This window comes from Salmo trutta, chromosome 36, assembly GCF_901001165.1.
Source record: "Salmo trutta chromosome 36, fSalTru1.1, whole genome shotgun sequence".
Classification (NCBI taxonomy): Eukaryota; Metazoa; Chordata; class Actinopteri; order Salmoniformes; family Salmonidae; genus Salmo; species Salmo trutta.
The window spans coordinates 37,050,257-37,071,994 of record NC_042992.1 but is presented as its reverse complement, the minus strand read 5'-3'; the positions used below and the strand labels follow the sequence as shown (position 1 = coordinate 37,071,994).

The following is a 21,738-nucleotide window of genomic DNA, read 5'->3' as shown; positions in this document are numbered from 1 at the left end:
GATTGTAAAGCAATTTCACCTCATTTACAATACATTTACTGTAGAGACATGGTTGTACATGGATGTAGGCTATCACTCACACATACATTCAATTCGGAAAGTATTCAGACCCCTTGACTTTTTCCTAATTTTGTTACGTTACAGGTTTATCCAAAAATGTATCAAATTTATTTATTTCCTCATCAACCTACACACAATACTCCATAATGACAAAGCGAAAACAGGTTTTTTGAAATTTTAGCAAATTTATAAAAAACAAAAAAACAGAAATAGTATTCAGGCCCTTTGCTATGAGACTCGAAATTGAGCTCAGGTGCATCCTGCTTCCATGGATCATCCTTGAGATGTTTCTACAACTTGATTGGAGTCCACCTGGGGTAAATTAAATTGATTGAACATGATTTGGAAAGGCACAAACCTGTCTACATAAGGTCCCACAGTTGACAGATGTCAGAGCAAAAACCAAGCCATGAGGTCGAAGGAATTGCATCATGCTGTGGGGATGTTTTTCAGCCGCAGGGACTGAGGGACTGGGAGACTAGTCAGGATCGAGGGAAAGATGAACGGAAAAAAAGTACAGAGAGATCTAATATCTCTGGAGCGACATGAAAATAGATGTGCAGCGATGTTCCCCATATAACCTGACAGAGCTTGAGAGGATCTGCAGAGAAGAATGGGAGAAACTCCCCAAATACAGGTGTGCCAAGCTTGTAACGTCATACCCAAGAAGACTCGAGGTTGTAATCGCTGCCAAAGGTGCTTCAACAAAGTACTGAGTAAAGGGTCTGAATATTTATGTACCGTCAATTCCGGACTATAAGCCGCAACTTTTTTCCCAGGCTTTGAACCTCGCGGCTTAAACAATGACGCGGCAAATATATGGATTTTTCCCAGTTTCAATTTTTTTTTCTAAAAAAAAAACTTTCTGTGACGTGCTCAATTTCTTGGCGGCATGAAGCTTTCATTAGACCAATGAAATTGCCGAACGGGTTAAGGTCAAACAACTTTTTTGTTTACTGTTTAGATTAAATCGAGCGCTCTCAAACTTCCCATCATTCTGATTACGGTAGTCATTTTGTCACCCTCATCATGGCAAAGACACGGAGAAATGCATATGATGCAGCTTTCAAGTTGAAGGCGATTGATCTGGCTGTTGGAAAAGGAAATAGAGCTACTGCACGGGAGCTTGGTCTTAATGAGTCGATGATAAGACGTTGGAAACAGCAGCGTGAGGAATTGACTCAGTGCAAAAAGACAACTAAAGCTTACTTCTAATTTTGTATTTTTTGTTACAAGCCGTGTTTCGTTAAAGCCTATTTATTTTTGTTACAAGCCATGTTTCGTTAAAGCCTGTGTAAAGTTAATTTGCTTCAATGTACCGGTAGGCACCTGCGGCTTATAGACATGTGCGGCTTATTTATGTTCAAAATAAAATAAAAAATTAAATTCAGTGGGTGCGGCTTATATTCAGGTGTGCTTAATAGTCCGGAAATTACGGTAAATGTGATTGTTGTTTTTTTATATACATTTACAAAACATTCTAAAAACCTGTTTTTGCTTTGTCAAAATGGGGGATTGTGTGTAGATTGATGAGGAAAAAAAGCAATTTAATAAATTTTACAATAAGGCTGTAACGTAACCAAATGTTTAAAAAGTCAAGGGGTCTAAATACTTTCCGAATGCACTTAAGTTATTGGACCCTTTTATAAAGATGAGCAAAAAATACTTAATAAAATAAATAATACAAATACTGAGCTATATTGTACACTACAGATAATCGAAAAATGATATTGTATACTACTACAATTATTTAGAGAAAGATATTTTGTTTAACAAGTAATATATATGTGACAAAGACAGGAGTTCTAAATAACTACATCACATACAACCATCTCACCTCCTTATAAAATACCCACGTTGGACACTGCATGCCATTAAAGACAGCTCACACACACTATCACCCGAAGAAATTAGAGTCCAGCTGAAGTAGCACACAGGCTACTGTCTGACTGAGCGATGGCTCTAATGATACACAGTCCTAATGTATCGCCTCAGTGAGATAGACAGTGGTGATGTGTGACTCTGCACTGCCTACACAGGTAATTATAGAACTCCCTGCTCTGCTGTTCTCATCTCATCCTTCTCCTGGAACAAGGCAGTAGACATACACGAGCCTTGGCTTGTGCGAGCCAGAACGGCTCATAGGAGCAGGAGCCAATCTTCTGGTTCTGTAGCGTGATGCAGCTTGATGTACAGGTACTTTGCTAGTCTATCGCAGGGCCTTACCCCCAATCGATCTCCTTAATACTGTGTGCCAAGCAGAGACGCAGCGGGTCCCATTTTTACTGTCTTTGTTATGACTCGGCTGGGGATCAAACTCCCAACCTTCTAATCTCAGGGCTGACACTAACCACAAGGCCACTGAGTTGGCCACTGAACAAGGCAGGGAAATATCTAACCAGGCTTAGTTTTACAATGCTTAGTGCAGGCCCAAATAAATGACAGTCTGATGTAATTACTATGAGAAATCAGTATAGAAAGAGGCCAGGGCTTGTATTCAGAAAGAGTCTCAGAGTAGGAGTGTTGATATAGGATCAGGTCCACCCTGTCCATGTCATCAAATTCATGAAGGGATCCTATATCAACATTCCTACTCTGAGACCCTTTGTTAATACGGGCCCTGGGCTATAGATTGAAACAAAGAAAGGGAGAGAGAATGAAGTGGAAAAGATAAAGGGAAAGAGAGGCAGACAGAGGAGGACGCAGGTGTGTGGAGACAGTCTGTCAAACATGTCTCTGTTCATTACATGAGTGCTCCTACATCATTACTGCAATGTCAGGACAGCATTTGGAAGGGACACACACACACGGTTTTCGTAAATCCAGAGCCTGTATAGATCATATCTTCTTGGACTGTACAATAATCAGAAATATTTTACAGGGCCTCCCGAGTGGCGCAGAAGTCTAAGGCACTGCATCGCAGTGCTTGAACGTTCACTACAGACCCGGGTTCGATCCCAGGCTTTATGGAGATTTACAACAAAAAAATGTATTAATGATATTATGAATAGAAACGGATATTATCGAAAATATTTGGGAATATCTGCTCAATCCAAACTTACAACCAACTGATTGCAGCACTACCACAAAAATGGAGGAGGCAAGTGGAAAAGGGAGAAGGAGGGGAACTTGTTTGCCTGGAATATACTAAAAACACAAATTGCCTGAAAGGAACTGGTATAAATAGAAAAATATACCAGTTTCATTTGAGGACTAAAATGCTGACAGCTGAGCCATACAGGTTGCAAATTAAATTAAATGTGAAGAGATTTTTAATGTACCAATTACATGGCATATGGTTTATGAACTGGTACAAAAAAACTACACTTGATTCAACACTTAAGAGTTTTTCTATTTAAATGATTATATAAAATTCTTGCCACCAACAAAATGCTATATATATGGGGCATACAACAATCTCTGCTCTGTAGATTTTGCTGTGAAGAGACAGAATCAATAGATAATTTATTCTGGTATTGCCCCTATGTAGCATGTTTCTGGTCACAGGTTCAGGAATGGTTAAAAAAAAAAAAAAATCACACAAATAGCAGTGTTGGGCAATTTGGAAAGCCATAGTCAGTTAATAAATAATATAATAATACTCGTAGGAAAGGTTTTCATCTTTAGCTCAGAATCTGTGGATACTATACGATTAGAAAGGTTAAAAAAATATGTAAAACATCACAGCCCAATTGAAAAATATATGGCACATGGAAACCAAAGGAAGGTGGTCTATGGTGATAGGTGGGATGGGCTGAGAGTGGCTGAGGGGTGGGATTAAAGAGCTTATGTTTAGTAATGTATTATTGTTATGCGACTGTTTTATATAAAAGTACCATGTATGTAAAATGTATATGTTGCAAACAAAGTTGTAAAAAAACTAAAAGATATTTGTCCTCCGGAGAGGATGGTGGTGGAGGGGTTAATAATAAGGAAAAAATAAACATGCACGCACACAGGCACGCACGCGCACACACACACACGCGCGCACACACACGCGCGCACACACACACACGCACGCACACACATGCACACACACACACACCTGTTCTGAGAAGGTGGGTGAGTGGATGCAGCTGAAGTCTTTTAGGCTGTCCTGCAGCACACGCAGCCTCATGGTGCCCTCCACCACATCCACACTCTTCAGCTGGAAGTCGTTCACTGGGTCAAGGGTCATCACCCCGCCTGGGTTGGCCTCCACCAATCGCAGGAGTTCCTGGGTTGCCGTGGAGATGGCTTGACCAGGAGGATCAAGCCTGTGAGAAATGGAGCGAGGGAGAAAGGATGGAAGGAAGGAGAGAAAGATGAAAATAGACTCAAGAGAGGTGGCTCTTTTTTCTGTGCATTCAATGAAATGTAGAGTGCTGTTCAAACGAAGAAGGTTGATGGATAGACACTTGAGTGGTCATGATGACATAACACATATAAACACCTCATTTGCCTAGATAAACATGGTTGTGTTGGCTCAGGGGAGCAATAATGTGCAAAAAGGCTGAAACATACTGTATACGCTACATAATAATGCATTAATTCACACACACACACACACACACACACCTGAAGCGAAGCTGCTGCCTCTTGTTGTAGTTGTCGATGATTCGGTCAGGGATCACCTTCAGGGTCTTGACTGTGATGGCTGAGATGTCCTGTAGCTTCAGCTTCTGGACCGTGTGACTGCAGGGACCTAGCCACGGATCATACAGAACGTACACAATCGTTATTGGTTATTCAGTTTAAGCTTATGTGAACTTGTTAGTTCGTGTTAGCATGTTTCTGTTTGTGTTCAAATAGCCGTGTGTGTGTTTAGGCAGCGGTGTGTGTCTTTATTGGTAAATGTGTACAGTACCAGTCAAAAGTTTGGACACACCGACTCATTCAAGGGTTTTTCTTTATTTTTACTAATTTCTACATTGTAGAATAATAGTCAAGACATCAAAACTATGAAATAACACATATGGAATACTCTAGTAAACAAGAAAATGTTAAACAAATCAAAATATATTTTATATTTGAAATTCTTCAAAGTAGCCACCCTTTGCCTTGATGACAGCTTTGGATACTCTTGGCATTCTTTCAACCAGCTTCATGAGGTAGTCACCTGGAATGCATTTCAATTAACAGGTGTGCCTTGTTAAAAGTTAATTTGTGGAATTTCTTTCCTTCTTAATGCGTTTGAGCCAATCAGTTGTGTTGTGACAAGGTAGGGGTGGTATACAGAAGATATCCCTATTTGGTAAAATACCAAGTCCATATTATGGCAAGAACAGTTCAATAAGCAAAGAGAAACGACAGTCCATCATTACGTTAAAACATGAAGATCAGTCAATACGGAAAATGTCAAGAACTTTGAACATTTCTTCAAGTGCAGTCGCAAAAACCTTCAAGGGCTTTGATGAAACTGGCTCTCATGAGGCCACAGGAAAGGAAGGCCCAGAGTTACCTCTGCTGCAGAGAAAAAGTTCACGGCACCTCAGATTGCAGCCCAAATAAATGCTTCACAGAGTTCAAGTAACAGACACATCTCAACATCAACTGTTCAGAAGAGACTGCGTGAATCAGACTTTCATGGTGGAATTGCTGCAAAGAAACCACTACTAAAGGACACCAATAATAAGAAGAGACTTGCTTAGGCCAAGAGACACGAGCAATGGACATCAGACCGGTGGAAATCTGTCCTTTGGTTTGATGAGTCCAAATGTGAGATTTTTGGTTCTAACCGCCATGTCTTTGTGAGACGCAGAGAAGGTGAACGGATGATCGCCTCATGTGTAGTTCCCACTGTGAAGCATGGAGGAAGAGGTGTGATTTTTTTTAACCTTTATTTAACTAGACAAGTCAGTTAAAAACAAATATTTATTTACAATGACGGTCTACCAGGGCACAGTGGGTTAACTGCCTTGTTCAAGGGCAGAACGACAGATTTTTACCTTTCGGTTACTGGCACAATGCTCTAACCACTCCGACCCAATGATCTACCTTCCACCCTGTGATGGTGCTTTGCTGGTGACACTGTATGTGATTTATTTAGAATTCAAGGCAAACTTAACCAGCATGGCTACAACAGTATTCTTCCACGATATGCCATCCCATCTGCTTTGCGCTTAGCGGGACTATCATTTGTTTTTCAACAGGACAATGACCCAAAACACACCTATTTGACCAAGAAGGAGAGTGATGGAGTGCCGCATTAGATGACCTGGCCTCCACAATCAACCGACCTCAACCCAATTGAGATGGTTTGGGATGAGTTGGACCTCAGAGTGAAGGAAAAGCAGCCAACAAGCACTCAGCATATGTGGGAACCTCTTCAAGACTGTTGGAAAAGCATTCCAGGTGAAGCTGGTTGAGAGAATGCCAAGAGTGTGCAAAGCTGTCATCAAGGCAAAGGGTGGTTACTTTGAAGAATCTCAAATATAAAATATATTTAGATTTGTTTAACACTTTTTGGTCTTCACTATGTAGAAAATAGTTTTTCAAAAATTAAGAAAAACCCTGGAATGAGTAAGTGTGTCCAAACGTTTGACTGGTACTGTTTGTCTCTAATAGGGAGAGGTTGAGCATCAATCAGTGTGAGTGTGTGTGTGTGTGTGTGTGTGTGTGTGTGTGTGTGTGTGTGTGTGTGTGTGTGTGTGTGTGCATGAACTGACCTTCAGGTGTAAAGAGGGCAGTGTTGTAGAGGTGGGGGAAGGCACTGCAGTTGGGGCTGTCCCCTCTTCCCTCCTCATTGCCTTTCTCACAGATGATGAGAGCAGTAAACGTACGATTCACTGAGTCACTGGAAACCTGGGAGAGAAATTAAAGAAAGGAAGGACGAGAGGAGTGAGAAAGGAGAACGATAACTGCATTACATGCCTTTGTCATCTAAAAAAAGTCGCAGTCCACACACATAGACAGACACACACACCTGTAGGATGACTCCGAGGGCGTTGAAGTGCTGTTTGTTGTTGACCACTACCACTCGTCCCACGGAGAGAGCTTTCAACCCATTCACAGACCCCAGAACAGCACACTGAAAGATGACAGATGGACAATTAACAAATCTTAGTGATGTTTAAAAAAAATTATTTGAATAATTATGACACTTTTGCACATTCAATTATATTCAGTTGTTTTGTGATGTGGTTTGAGCTCGAGTGTTATAAGATAGTGTGTGTTATACATAGGTGAGTGTCTGTCTGTGGGCACGTGTGTGTCTTTGTGCATGTGTGTGTGTACCTGCAGCGCCTCAGCGGTGATGCGTAGCTCAGTGACAGTGTAGTAGTATGACAGTAGGTCAGATAGCTGACCCTCTGTGTCCAGAGGAGGGAGAGAGGACAGAGTCTGTTTCAACTGACCAATCTGCTGCTCATAGGCCTGAGAGAAGGAGGAAAATATAAGATATACTTTCATTATTAGTTCATATGCGCTGGGAATTTGTCTTCTGCTTTTACCCAACCCCTTTGATATACACACACAAATACATACAAACACATATTGGAGAGAGACTTTATGTAGGAAGATCTAAAGGAATGTAAATGAATGTAGATCATCAATAAGCATAAATAGATGTGATATCAAATATCTATATTACAGACAATATTCCTGTTCTGACTCCTGTCATCAAAAGCTGAATGGACCTTTGATAAAGGAGCTCGAATTATATATTCTATATATATTTACAAAAAAGATATGGGGGATTGGAAATGATGCAGACAATTACGTTGATGGAAGCCACAATCCATCTGCAATATTAAAGCTGATCTCCATTTATTTATTTTAAATGTAGTCAAAACATTTTTTTTAAACTGGTAGTCCTCAACTGTCATCCATCATCTCTAGAATTTGGTCCCAAGTGCTTGTGGGTAATGCAGTACAGTACCTGTGTATCTCTGTGGCTCTCAGAGAAGCTCCTCCTCATCATGTCGGTGACTCGGAGGGCCTCCACACGCAGCAGGTTGAGGATCATGGTGTAGGTCAGCCTGAACTGGGACTGCAGCACTGTGGGCTTCCCCTTGACGACAAAGAAGAAGTGTCATTCAAATTCATGCTACTATGTTGTGTACACTAAAAAGAAGAAGAAATGGAGGTAATGGAGCAGGAACCTTTCAATGTTGATTGAGAAAGGTTAGTGCTAGAACACACAGGGTGGAGGTACGAAGGATGAAGTTGAGCATTTCTAAAATCATATAGACAGTTACAGTTAGCATTTAGCAATTAGCAAAGCAAACAACTGTTATAGGGAGCCCTACATTCTTTCCAGATGATCTGATCAGGAAAAACTCTGGGCCATAGTTATACAGTAACAGTTAGCGATTAGTTACCGCTGCTATCGAGCAAATGACTGTTAGCATAAGGCTAAAACAATTTTCCCGAAGATTGATCCAACAGTTGATCCACGATGGCAGTTGGCAGCGAGAGGGTGATAGGGAGATATGCTCATGTTTTCTACAGTACAGTTTAGAGGATTTTCATATCCTTGATCTAGCAACAGGAGGATCAATTCAGGAAGGAAATAGTCCACTCCAAAGCCCCACATTAAAGAGGTTGGTTTAAAATAAGGCCCTTGACAGTTTAATGAGGCACTTGTTTATACTGTACAAGCTAGTGTGCAGCAAACCTAGAGGAGCAGTGAATGGCTGTTTCCCAAATGGCAACCTTTTCCCAAAACCTACATAGGGCACTATTTTTGACCAGTTCCCTATGGGCCCCAGTCAAAAGTAGTGCGCTACATAGAGCATAGGATGCCAACTGGTGTGCAGCCTATGTTCTGTACAATGGAGGAGCACTTACAGGGCGAGCTAGATGGAAACTGTTGAGGGATTTCGGATTTAAATACGAAATATGGGATTTTTATTATCCTTAGTAGAATAGCAATCCCTTTTTAATTATATGCGCTATCCCCTCACCCTTGGGAAATGTAAGCCAAGTAATACCCTTGTATAAACGAAGTGACTGACGTAGTGCAGCGATTCCCAAAATGTTTCTTTCCGGGGACCACCATATCACTGTCAAATGTTGTAGATTTTTTTTTTTACATAAAATATTTTTGCGGTCAAATTTAAAATCAATTTGATATGTGAATGTAAGAGATTAAAGGCCTATTATTACAGATGGATGTTAATTAAACAATTTGTATTGCGAAAAGTAAAAAATCATTAATACTCCCAACTGAGGCAGGTAGCCTAGCGTTTAAGAAGAGTATTAGGCCAGTAATCGAACAGTCACGAATCCCCAAGCCAGCAAGGTGGAAAAATCTGCTGTTCAGCCCTTGAGCAAGGCAGTTAAACCTCAGCAACAACTACTCCCAGGGCACCGATGACGTGGACTTTGATTAACGCAGCCTATCTTATTCAGAGGGGTTGGGTTAAATGCGGAAGACACATATCAGTTGAAGGCATTCAGTTGTACAACTGACTAGGTATCCCCCTTTACCTTTCCTTTTTGGAAGAAAAATAAAATAAAAATAGACTTGAAATATAAATACGATCTGCCTGGTTCTTAAATTGTATATTTTATTTGCAGCTTCCTTCTGCTTTATGTGCTTACAGAGTACCCTGGGGTTCAGATCAAGTATTTTATATTAACAGCAAGGTAAGTCAGGGCATAGTCTTCACCAAAAGATATATATTCCTGCTCAAAGCAACATATCACCAACCAATTCAAAACAGAACTAAGATATATCAACAGTAGATATTAACTGGAGTACAGTCAGGTCCAACATTAACATTCTCATCAAGAAACACAAATCACCAAATGACCCACTACCATTTGGCACACGAGTTATGAGACTCTTTTTCAGATGAACATAAATTCAAACCCCGTCTGTATGCTCTTCCCCCATGGTACAAGTCCTGGCACATTCATTCATATGGTCTGGGAGCTCCCATAGGTTTTTTCCTTTTGGCAAATCTGTGGCTTCATCATTATCAAGCATTTTGTCTAAATCCATCCCCAGTCTTCCCAATGTGCTACTGCTTAATGATGACTTCACTGAACCGAACATACAGGCAAAGAAGGATTTGGCTTGCCGGCTTAACAGCAGCCAAGAGAATGGTTGCCTTACGATGGCAAGCCCCACACATTCTGCCACATCAGCAACGGATTTCCTCATTCATGGACGTTGCACAACTTAAACTGTCAATCTCACGACTGCATGGTGCAAAATCTGAAAACATTAGCATGTGGACTACAACATTCAACAGTTTAAAATCAGTACTTTGATATATGCACTCAAGTAACCAGGTCCTGCAGGTGGGAAGGGGGATGGGGGGGTTACATGTGTATGTGTGTAATTTCTGTTGGTTTGTCCTGTCAACCAAAACAATTATATAAACTTCATCACAAAAATAGATTTAAAAGAAATGTATCACAGACCACCAGTGGTCCACTGATGTAGTGGTATTGAATGGAAGAAGACAGTACATTCTGATGGAAGCCTTACCAGCATCATGACATTTAGGTCCCCCATGTCATGTACCCCTGACTTGCAGAGGATGATGACAGTGCCTGTGGCATCCAGACCTCTCCTACCCGCTCTACCAGCCATCTGGATATACTCACCTGAGAGAGAGAGTGAGAGATAGAGCGAGAGAGAGAACGACAGAAAGAGAGAGCGACAGAGGCAAATAGGTTAGTCATACGGAACTAAGAGCTCTTAAAACATGTAGAAAAACATCCATTCTATTTTCTCCTTTCCACTCAAATATCAGAGAGAAAGCGAGAGAGAGATTGAAGTGACATCAGATTAAAATACTGCCTGTAAGCATCATGCTCTGCTTTTCTATCAGACCAACAGAGGCAGGCAGAGAGACAGGCACAGACAGAAAACGACAGACAGACAGACAGACAGACAGACAGACAGAAGACAGACAGACAGACAGACAGACAGACAGACAGACAGACAGACAGACAGACAGACAGACAGACAGACAGACAGACAGACAGACAGACAGACAGACAGAGAGAGAGAGAGAGAGAGAGAGAGAGAGAGAGAGAGAGAGAGAGAGAGAGAGAGAGAGAGAGAGAGAGAGAGAGAGAGAGAGAGAGAGAGAGAGAGAGAGAATGAAAAGGATTTTAAGTAGGGCTGTAACGGTTCACCAAACCCATGGTTTGGTAGGTATTGCAGTCATGGTTCGGTTTCGGTACAGCAGGAAAATGAAGTTGATTTTGAATACCAACACTTTATATTTTCTTAAATGAAAAACACAAGATTACTCAACAACAACAACACTAAAATAAAGTGCAATATCTGTGTGAAATCAAGATGTAAACATGGCTCAAACATTGTATTGGCCTTTGCTATAATGTTTTCTAACAAAGAGAAAAATATGCGCACTTGTGTGACTCATAAGGGGTGAGTTTCTGTAGCACGGTACTTCTCACTCCCCGTTCCGCAGAAATGTGATGGGCTGTTACTGTTAAGTAGCTCTCTGTAGACCTGGACGTCCATCCATCTGTAGTAAGCGCAATACAGGGTGTATTGGAAAATTCATTGACAACTTTAGCTTGCTTATTAGAGGTGGTACTACCCGTTTGCTGAAATGGGTGTGAGAGGGAGAAGTTCGTAACGTGGCTCGAGCACTTTCAAAAGGTGCTGAACCTTTCTATTCTTCTTAACCACCGACAATGGGTGCATATCCGTGGCTATAAACATAATGTTACCTATCGCTCTTTTAATTTTTGGGGGCCTGGTCAGAATCAGCTGCGAAGGGCTGCTTGAATGCAGAGGGGAGACAAATTTGTGTTGTTCTTTTTGTGTTTCCGACCTGTTCCGGTGGTAGGAATACTGGGGTGATGTCGGCGTAAATGTGTCAACATGTTTGAAGTATTGGCAGCTGCATAGGTTATTCTCGTTGAGCAGTGGAGACATACTCTCTCTGTCCATCGCCACTGTAATCTACTGGGAAGCCAAAATGTTCCCAAACTGGAGATTTTAACAATGGAGAAGAATCCTCCTGGTTAAATCGACCCCACCACTCGCCATAGTAAAGAACTAGATCCCGGCAGCCCCTCGCAAAAGGACCGTTTGAAATGCGCCAAATTAAGATTTGAATTTCGATTACAACTTGCACATAGGCTGACGTTGCTTTAATTACTCAAGAGACTTATAAAGCAGCGTAGGCATACCCTATAGGCCTAGTGGGTTTATTTGTATTATATTTGTTATTCCGGGTTTACAGCGTTGACCGAATAGAGGTCCCCGTACCGAACGGTTCGGTACTAATACGTGCACCATTACACCCTTAATGTTGTGTATATAAACGTGTGAGGAGGGAAGAGAGCGTACCAGGCAGTAGGTTTCTGAAGCCGGTGCCATCGTGTTTCCGTATGCTGTCAAACACCACTGTCCTCGCAGGCATGTTCACTCCCATAGCAAACGTCTCAGTGGCAAACAGAACCTGAGGGAGACACATATATTGTAAAGTGTGTTAAGACTTTGTTAAACGCACTTTAAACACATTTTGAGTTGATGACATAGGTAGAGGATGTAAGTTGGGACTTGTAATCAGACATGTCATTTCAAGACATTGACAAATCGTCACACTGATTCCAAAAACGGACCAATAAGATTCACCTTTACTAGTCCCCGCGAGAACAGCATCTCAATGACCTCCTTCATGATTGGCAGGATGCCACTGTGATGCACACCGATACCCCTCTTCAGTAGGTCCCTCATAAACAGGATCTACAACATAAGAGGAGTTGGTAACAACAACTCCTAGGTTATATGTCCAAAAGTTCAATACACATGCTACAATTGGCTATAATGTGGAATTAATATTTCCGCAGTCCTGTGAGCCGATTTCATTGCATTGCTGATGGTTGCATGAAACATTTTCCAAAGAACAATAGAACATGATAGGCAGGTCTTAGTTCTCCCAGACAACAGGCCCCAGCCAGAGTGCACCCTACCTGGGGCAGCTGGCGGTCCCCTCCCCTGAGGCGTCTCAGGCTCTTCTGGAAAAAGGAGTGGATCTCGCTCTTCTCCGCTGAGCTGGTGAGGTCCATGGAGGCTAGAGAGCGGGCGTTGTCGTCGCAGCGCGTCTTGGAGAAGGTGAACGCCACCACGGGGGTCTGCTGGCGCTGGGACAGGAAGTGGAGGAGGGAAAGCCACACCGCCCGGTCCTGGTGGAGAGAGATGGAGAGAGGGGTGAGAAAATGGAGCGAGAGGGAAAGAGTAAAGAAATGATACAGGGAGAAGATGGCCCATGGAGAAATGGCAAAGTAGAGAAGATGCTCAAAGACTGGCAGAAGTCCTACGATGGGCATGAGTGACAGACAGGGTAAAGGAGACAGAGAAAGAGGGCTCTATGTTCGGCTGGCATTAAGGCGGTGCTAGTGTCAAACGTATGTTCATTGGCAATTTCGACCTGTTAAAGCCAGCTCTCTTTTATTTTCAAACTTGCACAAGGATTGGTAATTTACCTGTCTTTTATCAGCTCGCTTTTGCTCAGATGGAAGGGGTGGAAATATTTGAGTGCCAAAGTGCTAATTGCAGGCAGTGCTGGTAGGGATGTTTAAGAACCACCAAAAGCTGGTTTAAGCGGTAACGCGGTTGGTTATGGCATGAATTTTGACAGCAGAGGCAGCCTATCCAGCTGTGAAGCACACTGCCCATTTGCACATGGAACAAGAGTAATGTGCTTTCGGTGCCTGTATACTTCGTATTTAGAAACATTTAAAAAAAAGTTATTTTTTCCAAATTTCATTTTATTTGATTAAAAACCAATATAGCCTGAACTGCTCTCAATGAAGGCAATTGTTTTGGGGGTCCTGCCCATTGCAATCGCCAAATAGTCAAGACTGTCGATAAATGGTTTGGCTCGTGAGACTGCTTGGAAATGAATCTTAAATCACAGAAGCATTTTTAAAACAAAGTTTCAGGGGAGCAAAATTGTGAGCTGACATTCCCTTTCAATCTACAGTGCTTACGGAAAGTATTCAGATTTTGTTACATTACAGCCTTATTCTAAAATGAATTCAATAGTTTTTTTTCTCCTCATCAGTCTACACACACCCAGAGTTACCTCTGCTGCAGAGGATAAGTTCATTAGAGTTAACTGCACCTCAGATTGCAGCCCAAATAAATGCTTCACAGAGTTCAAGTAACAGACACATCTCAACATCAACTGTTCAGAGGGACTGAGTGAATCAGGTCTTCATGGTCGAATTGCTGCAAAGAAACCACTACTAAAGGACACCAAGAAGAAGAAGAGACTTGCTTGGGCCAAGATACACGAGCAATGGACATTATAACGGTGGAAATCTGTCCTTTGGTCTGATGACTCCAAATTTGAGGCAGAGTAGGTGAACGGATGATCTCCGCATGTGTGGTTCCCACTGTGAACCATGGAGGAGGAGATGTGGGGCTGCTTTGCTGGTGACAAATTTGTCAGCGATTTATTTAGAATTCAAGGCACACTTAACCAGCATGGCTACCACAGGATTCTGCAGCGATACACCATCCCATCTGGTATGCGCTTAGTGGGACTATCATTTGTTTTTCAACAGGACAATAACCCAAAACACACCTCCAGGCTGTGTAAGGGCTATTTGACCAAGATGAGAATGAAGGAGTGCTGCATTAGATGACCTGGCCTCCACAGTCACCCGACCTCAACCCAATTGAGATGGTTTGGGATGAGTTGGACCGCAGAGTGAAGGAAAATCAGCCAACCAGTGCTCAGCATATGTGGGAAGTCCTTCAAGACTGTTGGAAAAGCATTCCTCATGAAGCTGGTTGAGAGAATGCCAAGAGTGTGCAAAGCTGTCATCAAGGCAAAGGGTGGCTACTTTGAAGAAACTCAAATATAAAATATATTTTGATTTGTTTAACACTTTTTTGGTGACTACATGATTCCATAGCTGTTATTTCATAGTTGTGTTGTCTTCACTACTTTTCTACAATGTAGAACATAGTAAAAATAAAGAAAAACCCTGGAATGAATAGGTGTGTCCAAACTTTTGACTGGTACTGTATGTCTCAACATCCCTCCCTTCTTATCTCTACATTGCATAAGTCAAAGTATTTATGACACATTTTATGATTTATGCAACCTTAAAAGAAACGTAGCCTAAAACGAAAGGGGCAGCAGTATGTGATGGAGAAGATTTTAATTGAATTTGAATTCAAAGATGGAGGAAGCAGGCTAAAATCAGAGCAGTGCATAATGTCTTCACTATTATTTTACAATGTAGAAAACAGTAAAAATAAAGAAAAACCCTGGAATGAATATGTGTGTCCAAACTTTTGGCTGGTACTGTATATAAATGAGGTATCTGTTTTTTATTTGTAATAATTTTGCAAAAAATTCTAAAAACCTGTTCTGCTTTGTCATTATGGGGTATTTATTGTGTGTAAATTGATAACGGAAAAAATCTTTTTTTTTTTTTTTTAGAATAAGGCTGTAATGTAACAAAATGTGGAAAATGTCAAGGGTTCTGAATACTTTCTGAATAAACTGTATGTATTGTAGGCATGCCTACATTATTTGAGCCATGCAGTTCCATTTTAGACGTGTGTAAAACCCCCTCCTTGATGTAGGCTACATGTGTCCATGTCCATCGTGAAAAGACAGATGAGAACCTCTGTGAATACCGGTGAACATTGTATTTAGAAATGATTTTCCTGTAACAATTGCTTGTTTTCCGTTTCATATGTTCAAAACCCAAGCCCTTACCCATGGCCTACTATAAAAGCAGGCTGGTTCAACAGCAATGCGTTGTGTCTTTTTTATCCTGTCGATTTTAGAATAATAAAAAAACAAACTGGCTTTAATAAAATTAAACATAAAATAAGCAAACTTATTAGAATGATTCACCGTCCTGGTTTTAAGGTGATAACACTGGTGGCCACATGTTTTTATTTAACCTTGATTTAACTTTTGACTTGCCTAGTGAAATAAAGGCTAAATAAAAAAAAAACTAGGAAAGTCAGTTCTTATTTTACAACGACGGCCTACCCCGACCAAACCCTAACCTGGACAACGCTGGGCCAATTGGGCGCCGCCCTATGGGACTCCCCGATCACGGCCGGTTGTGATACAGCCAGGGATCAAACCAGGGTATGTAGTGACGCCTCTAGCACTGAGATGCAGTGCCTTAGACTGCTGCGCCACTCGGGAGCCCACATGCAATGCAACTTCTAGAGAAGTGTGAATGCGATCTGTAAGATGGTTCTAATATGTTTATAAAACATTATATTTGGAAGCAGTATTACCCCTTTCTCCTTATAGTGGATCTTTATCTGGCTCCTGTGAAAAGTTTGGATGTCCGTAAAACCTTCTATAGTCTGTGTTGCCTTGTCTGTATTATACGCCCACGATTACGGTGCCTGCAACTGTATTTAGACATAGCCTATTTGAAAGAAGTTGTTTCGTTTTTATTTGAATTTGATTGGACTGCAAACATGCTCAAAATATTGTGAAAATATGGGCCAGGCTATTTAACGTACTAGGCTATAACGGACTAACATTTCGAATTGGAGTTGATGACAACACAATACAGGAAAGACCGTAAATACACAACTTGAAGCAAACCACATATTTAGCCATGAAGCACGTTCTGATCGGCCAGTGAGGGGGCGAGCCTCGACACACTTACAACTTGTTTACTCATCAGAACCCAGCCGTTTCGCGCCACCGCAAGGAACTGAGCCCACAATTACGGTTGTGAAAATAGCAACAATATTTCTGACACACCACCGAACCTATAGCGCTACTGCCAGCGCTTATATTTACCATCGTGTTAGGTTTGTTAAAATAGAGCCCAGAGAGAGTAGGGGTGATATTCTGTACCTGGTTGGATGTAGTGTACTGAGATGGATTTTTCGTGCCAAAGGACTGTGCGTGTTTACTGGTGCGTTCCTTTTTGGCATCTATAGCAGCATAGTACCTTAAAAACAAAGAAGCCACCAACATTAAAAAGTGATCACTACATTACTCTCCATGACAACTAGAGCTGGGCGATCTGGACAAAAAGCCATATCACTATATATTGACTGATTATCACGATAACGATAAATTGAACGATAAGTTTACAACATTAATGTGCACCAGTTCCTTTTTATATTACCTTTCGAACTACTACTGCTACTACTTTGAATGCAGTGGCTATCAATTGTCCTGTTAGCAATAGTAGCAGACATTTCATTTCAAACGTCACATTCCTCTAGTAAAAGGCTACTTATCTTTATTATCGATATCAGTTAAACGTCCTGGATAAATTGTCGGTTCGGTCAGTATGGATAATTTTCGGATTACCATCCAAGCTGTTATGAGGCCATGTGTGTGGGTGTGTGTGTGCGAGTGCGTGTACGTACCCTTTGGTTTGGAAGTTGCCCGAAGGGTCCAGCAGTAGGAACATCTCCTTCTGGGTCTTGGTGCTGTTGCCAGTGTACAGGTAGTGCTCCAGAGGCACAGGTCTCTTCGCTGTGCTGATCACATAGATGTGCTTCTTTTTAATGCGCCTGGAGAGGAGATAGGAAGGGAGTGGAGAAACTAAAGCATCCGTACACAACTCAAAGACATCATTCCATTCATAGACTACAGGCCAACCACAACACACACTGTACATGCTCCATACTGTGGCCATAGCAACGGCTATTACTGTACTTTAACTAGGGTCAGGAGTTTTTTCTAACCACATGACTTGACCAACAAATACTCTGGGTCCTAGAGATAGGAAAAACTCTGGGCCCTAGTTTTAGGCTCAGTAGGTCATGTACTCACAAAAACATGCATGGTTTAACAGTGTCTTTCCCAACATACACTACATCACCAAAAGTGGACACCTGCTCGTCGAACATCTCATTCCAAAATCATGGGCATTAATATGGAATTGGTCCCCCCTTTGCTGCTATAACATCCTCCACTCTTCTGGAAAGGCTTTCCACTAGATGTTGGAACATTCAGCCACAAGAGCATTAGTGAAGTCGGCACTGATGTTGTGGGTGATTAGGCCTGGCTCGGCGTTCCAATTCATCCCAAAGGTGTTCGACGGGGTTGAGGTCAGGTCTCTGTGCAGGCTAGTCAACTTCTTCCACACCGATCTCAACAATACAATTCTGTATGGACCTCGCTTTGTGCACGGGGGCATTGTCATGCTGAAACAGGGAAGGGCCTTCCCCAAACTATTGCCACAAAGTTGGAAGCACAGAATTGTCAAGAATGTCATTGTATTCTGTAGCGTTAAGATTTCCATTCACTGGAACTAAGGGGAAAACCATGAAAAACAGCCCCAGACCATTATTCCTCCTCCACTAAACTTTACAGTTGGCCACCTGCCTTCCTCACCATCTTAAATAAGCATGCCCCATTCAAGAAATTTAGAACCAGGAACAGATATAGCCCTTGGTTCTCTCCAGACCTGACTGCTCTTAACCAACACAAAAACATCCTGTGGCGTTCTGCATTAGCATCGAACAGCCCCCGTGATATGAAACTTTTCAGGGAAGTTAGAAACCAATATACACAGGCAGTTAGAAAAGCCAAGGCTAGCTTTTTCAAGCAGAAATTTGCTTCCTGCAACACAAACTCAAAAAAGTTCTGGGACACTGTAAAGTCCATGGAGAAAAAGAACACCTCCTCCCAGCTGCCCACTGCAATGAGGATAGGAAACTCTCCGATAAATCCAGTATAATTGAGAATTTCAATAAGCCTTTTTCTACAGCTGGCCATGCTTTCCACCTGGCTACCCCTACCGCGGTCAACAGCACTGCACCCCCCACAGCTACTCGCCCAAGCCTTCCCCATTTCTCCTTCTCCCAAATCCAGTCAGCTGATGTTCTGAAAGAGCTGCAAAATCTGGACCCCTACAAATCAGCCGAGCTAGACAATATGGACCCTTTCTTTCTAAAATGATCTGTCGAAATTGTTGCAACCCCTATTACTAGCCTGTTCAACCTCTCTTTCGTGTCGTCTGAGATTCCAAAAGATTGGAAAGCAGCTGCTGTCATCCCCCTCTTCAAAGGAGGGGACACTCATGACCCAAACTGCTACAGACCTATATCTATCCTACCCTGCCTTTCTAAGGTCTTCGAAAGCCAAGTCAACAAACAAATTACCGACCATTTCTAATCCCACCGCACCTTCTCCGCTATGCAATCTGGTTTCAGAGCTGGTCATGGGTGCACCTCAGCCACGCTCAAGGTCCTAAACGATATCGTAACCGCCATCGATAAGAAACAATACTGTGCTGCCGTATTCATTGACCTGGCCAAGGCTTTCGACTCTGTCAATCACCACATCCTCATCGGCAGAATCAATAGCCTTGGTTTCTCAAATGATTGCCTCGCCTGGTTCACTAACTACTTCTCTGATAGAGTTCAATGTGTCAAATCGGAGGGCCTGTTGTCCGGGCCTCTGGTAGTCTCTATGGGGGTGCCACAGGGTTCAATTCTTGGGCCAACCCTTTTCTCTGTATACATCAATGATGTCGCTCTTGCTGCTGGTGAGTCTCTGATCCACCTCTACGCAGACGACACCATTCTGTATAGTTCTGGCCCTTCTTTGGACACTGTGTTAACAACCCTCCAGACAAGCTTCAATGCCATACAACTCTCCTTCCGTGGCCTCCAACTGCTCTTAAAAACAAGTAAAACTAAATGCATGCTCTTCAACCGATCGCTGCCCGCACCTGCCCGCCCGTCTAGCATCACTACTCTGGACGGTTCTTACTTAGAATATGTGGACAAATACAAATACCTAGGTGTCTGGTTAGACTGTAAGCTCTCCTTCCAGACTCACATCAAACATCTCCAATCCAAAGTTAAATCTAGAATTGGCTTCCTATTTCGCAACAAAGCATCCTTCACTCATGCTGCCAAACATACCCTCGTAAAACTGACCATCCTACCGATCCTCGACTTCGGCGATGTCATTTACAAAATAGCCTCCAACACCCTAATCAACAAATTGGATGCAGTCTATCACAGTGCCATCCATTTTGTCACCAAAGCCCCATATACTACTCACCACTGCGACCTGTACGCTCTCGTTGGCTGGCCCTTGCTTCATACTCGTCGCCAAACCAACTGGCTCCAGGTCATCTACAAGACCCTGCTAGGTAAAGTCCCCCCTTATCTCAGCTCACTGGTCACCATAGCAGCACCCACCTGTAGCACGCGCTCCAGCAGGTATATCTCTCTGGTCACCCCCAAAGCCAATTCCTCCTTTGGCCGTCTCTCCTTCCAGTTCTCTGTTGCCAATGACTGGAACGAACTACAAAAATCTCTGAAACTAGAAACACTCATCTCCCTCACTAGCTTTAAGCACCAGCTGTCAGAGCAACTCACAGATCACTGCACCTGTACATAGCCCATCTATAATTTAGCCCAAACAACAACCTCTTCCCCTACTGTATTTATTTATTTATTTTGCTCCTATGCTCCCCATTATTTCTACTTTGCACTTTCTTCCACTACAAATCTACCATTCCAGTGTTTTACTTGCTATATTGTATTTACTTTGCCACCATGGCCTTTTTTGCCTTTACCTCACCTCATTTGCTCACATTGTATATAGACTTATTTTCTACTGTATTATTGACTGTAGGTTTGTTTTACTCCATGTGTAACTCTGTGTTGTTGTATGTGTCAAACTGCTTTGCTTCATCTTGGCCAGGTCGCAATTGTAAATGAGAACTTGTTCTCAACTTGCCTACCTGGTTAAATAAAGGTGAAATTAAAAAAATTAAAATAACAGTGATGGTTGCTGATAATGGGCCTCTGTACGCCTATGTAGATATTCCATTAAAAATCAGCCATTTCCAGCTACAATAGTCATTCACAAAATTAACAATGTCTACACTGTATTTCTGATCAATTTGATGTTATTTTAAATGGACAAAAAAAATTGCTTTTCTTCCAAAAACAAGGACATTTCTAAGTGACCCCAAACTTTTGAACGGTAGTGTATACTGTATTATATTCTATTCTACAGTATTTTAGTCTATGCCGCTCTGACATTGCTCATCCAAATATTGATATATTCTTAATTCCATTCCTTTAGATTTGTGTGTATTGTTGTGAAATTGCTAGATATTACTTGTTAGATATTATTGCACTCTTGGAGCTAGAAACACAAGCATTTCACTACACCCGCAATAACATCTGCTAAACATGTGTATTTGACCAATAAAATTGGATTTGATTTTGATTTGTATGGCCTACCACTTCGCGGCTGAGCCGTTTTTGCTCTTAGTCACAATAACAGCACTTCAGTTGACCGGGGCAGCTCTAGCAGGACAGAAATTTGACGAACTGACTTGCTGGAAAGGTGGCATTCTAAAAGTCCCTGAGCTCTTCAGTAAGGCTGTTCTTCTGTCCATGTTTGTCTATGGAGATTGCATGGCTGTGTGCTCGATTTTATACACCTGTCAGCAACGGGTGTGGCTGAAATAGCCAAATCCAGTCATTTGAAGGTGTGTCCACATACCTTTGTATATATAGTATATATGCTTTGGGTTTGGTGATGACAGGTGTTAAGGTGGGGTGATCAGGAGAACAGGCAATAGTTAGCAACGTACCCGATCCACTCACTGAACTCCACAGCGTTGGGGACAGTAGCACTCAGAAGAATAATGCTGACGTGGTCGGGTAACATGATCAGAACCTCCTCCCACACCACTCCTCTCTAATAGGGAGAGACAGACAGAAAGGGAGGGAAAGAAAACGGAAGAGAATGAGATTTAGCGACACGT

At 42.1% G+C, this 21,738-nt stretch overlaps 1 protein-coding gene across 1 annotated transcript in view; it reads right to left on the bottom strand.

Moving 5' to 3' along the window:
- The window catches only part of LOC115176009 (helicase SKI2W-like), a 35,886-nt gene that overhangs the window by 8,927 nt on the left and 5,221 nt on the right, over positions 1-21,738 (bottom strand). The window contains exons 13-25 of the mRNA XM_029735725.1: positions 21,565-21,671; positions 17,360-17,506; positions 16,836-16,932; positions 12,952-13,164; positions 12,614-12,724; positions 12,326-12,437; positions 10,481-10,599; positions 7,919-8,050; positions 7,276-7,413; positions 6,965-7,069; positions 6,708-6,843; positions 4,618-4,744; positions 4,106-4,316 (exon numbers count right to left, since the gene is read on the bottom strand). Coding sequence (XP_029591585.1) covers positions 4,106-4,316; positions 4,618-4,744; positions 6,708-6,843; positions 6,965-7,069; positions 7,276-7,413; positions 7,919-8,050; positions 10,481-10,599; positions 12,326-12,437; positions 12,614-12,724; positions 12,952-13,164; positions 16,836-16,932; positions 17,360-17,506; positions 21,565-21,671 — 1,755 coding nt within the window. The remainder of the gene's footprint in view (positions 1-4,105; positions 4,317-4,617; positions 4,745-6,707; positions 6,844-6,964; positions 7,070-7,275; positions 7,414-7,918; positions 8,051-10,480; positions 10,600-12,325; positions 12,438-12,613; positions 12,725-12,951; positions 13,165-16,835; positions 16,933-17,359; positions 17,507-21,564; positions 21,672-21,738) is intronic.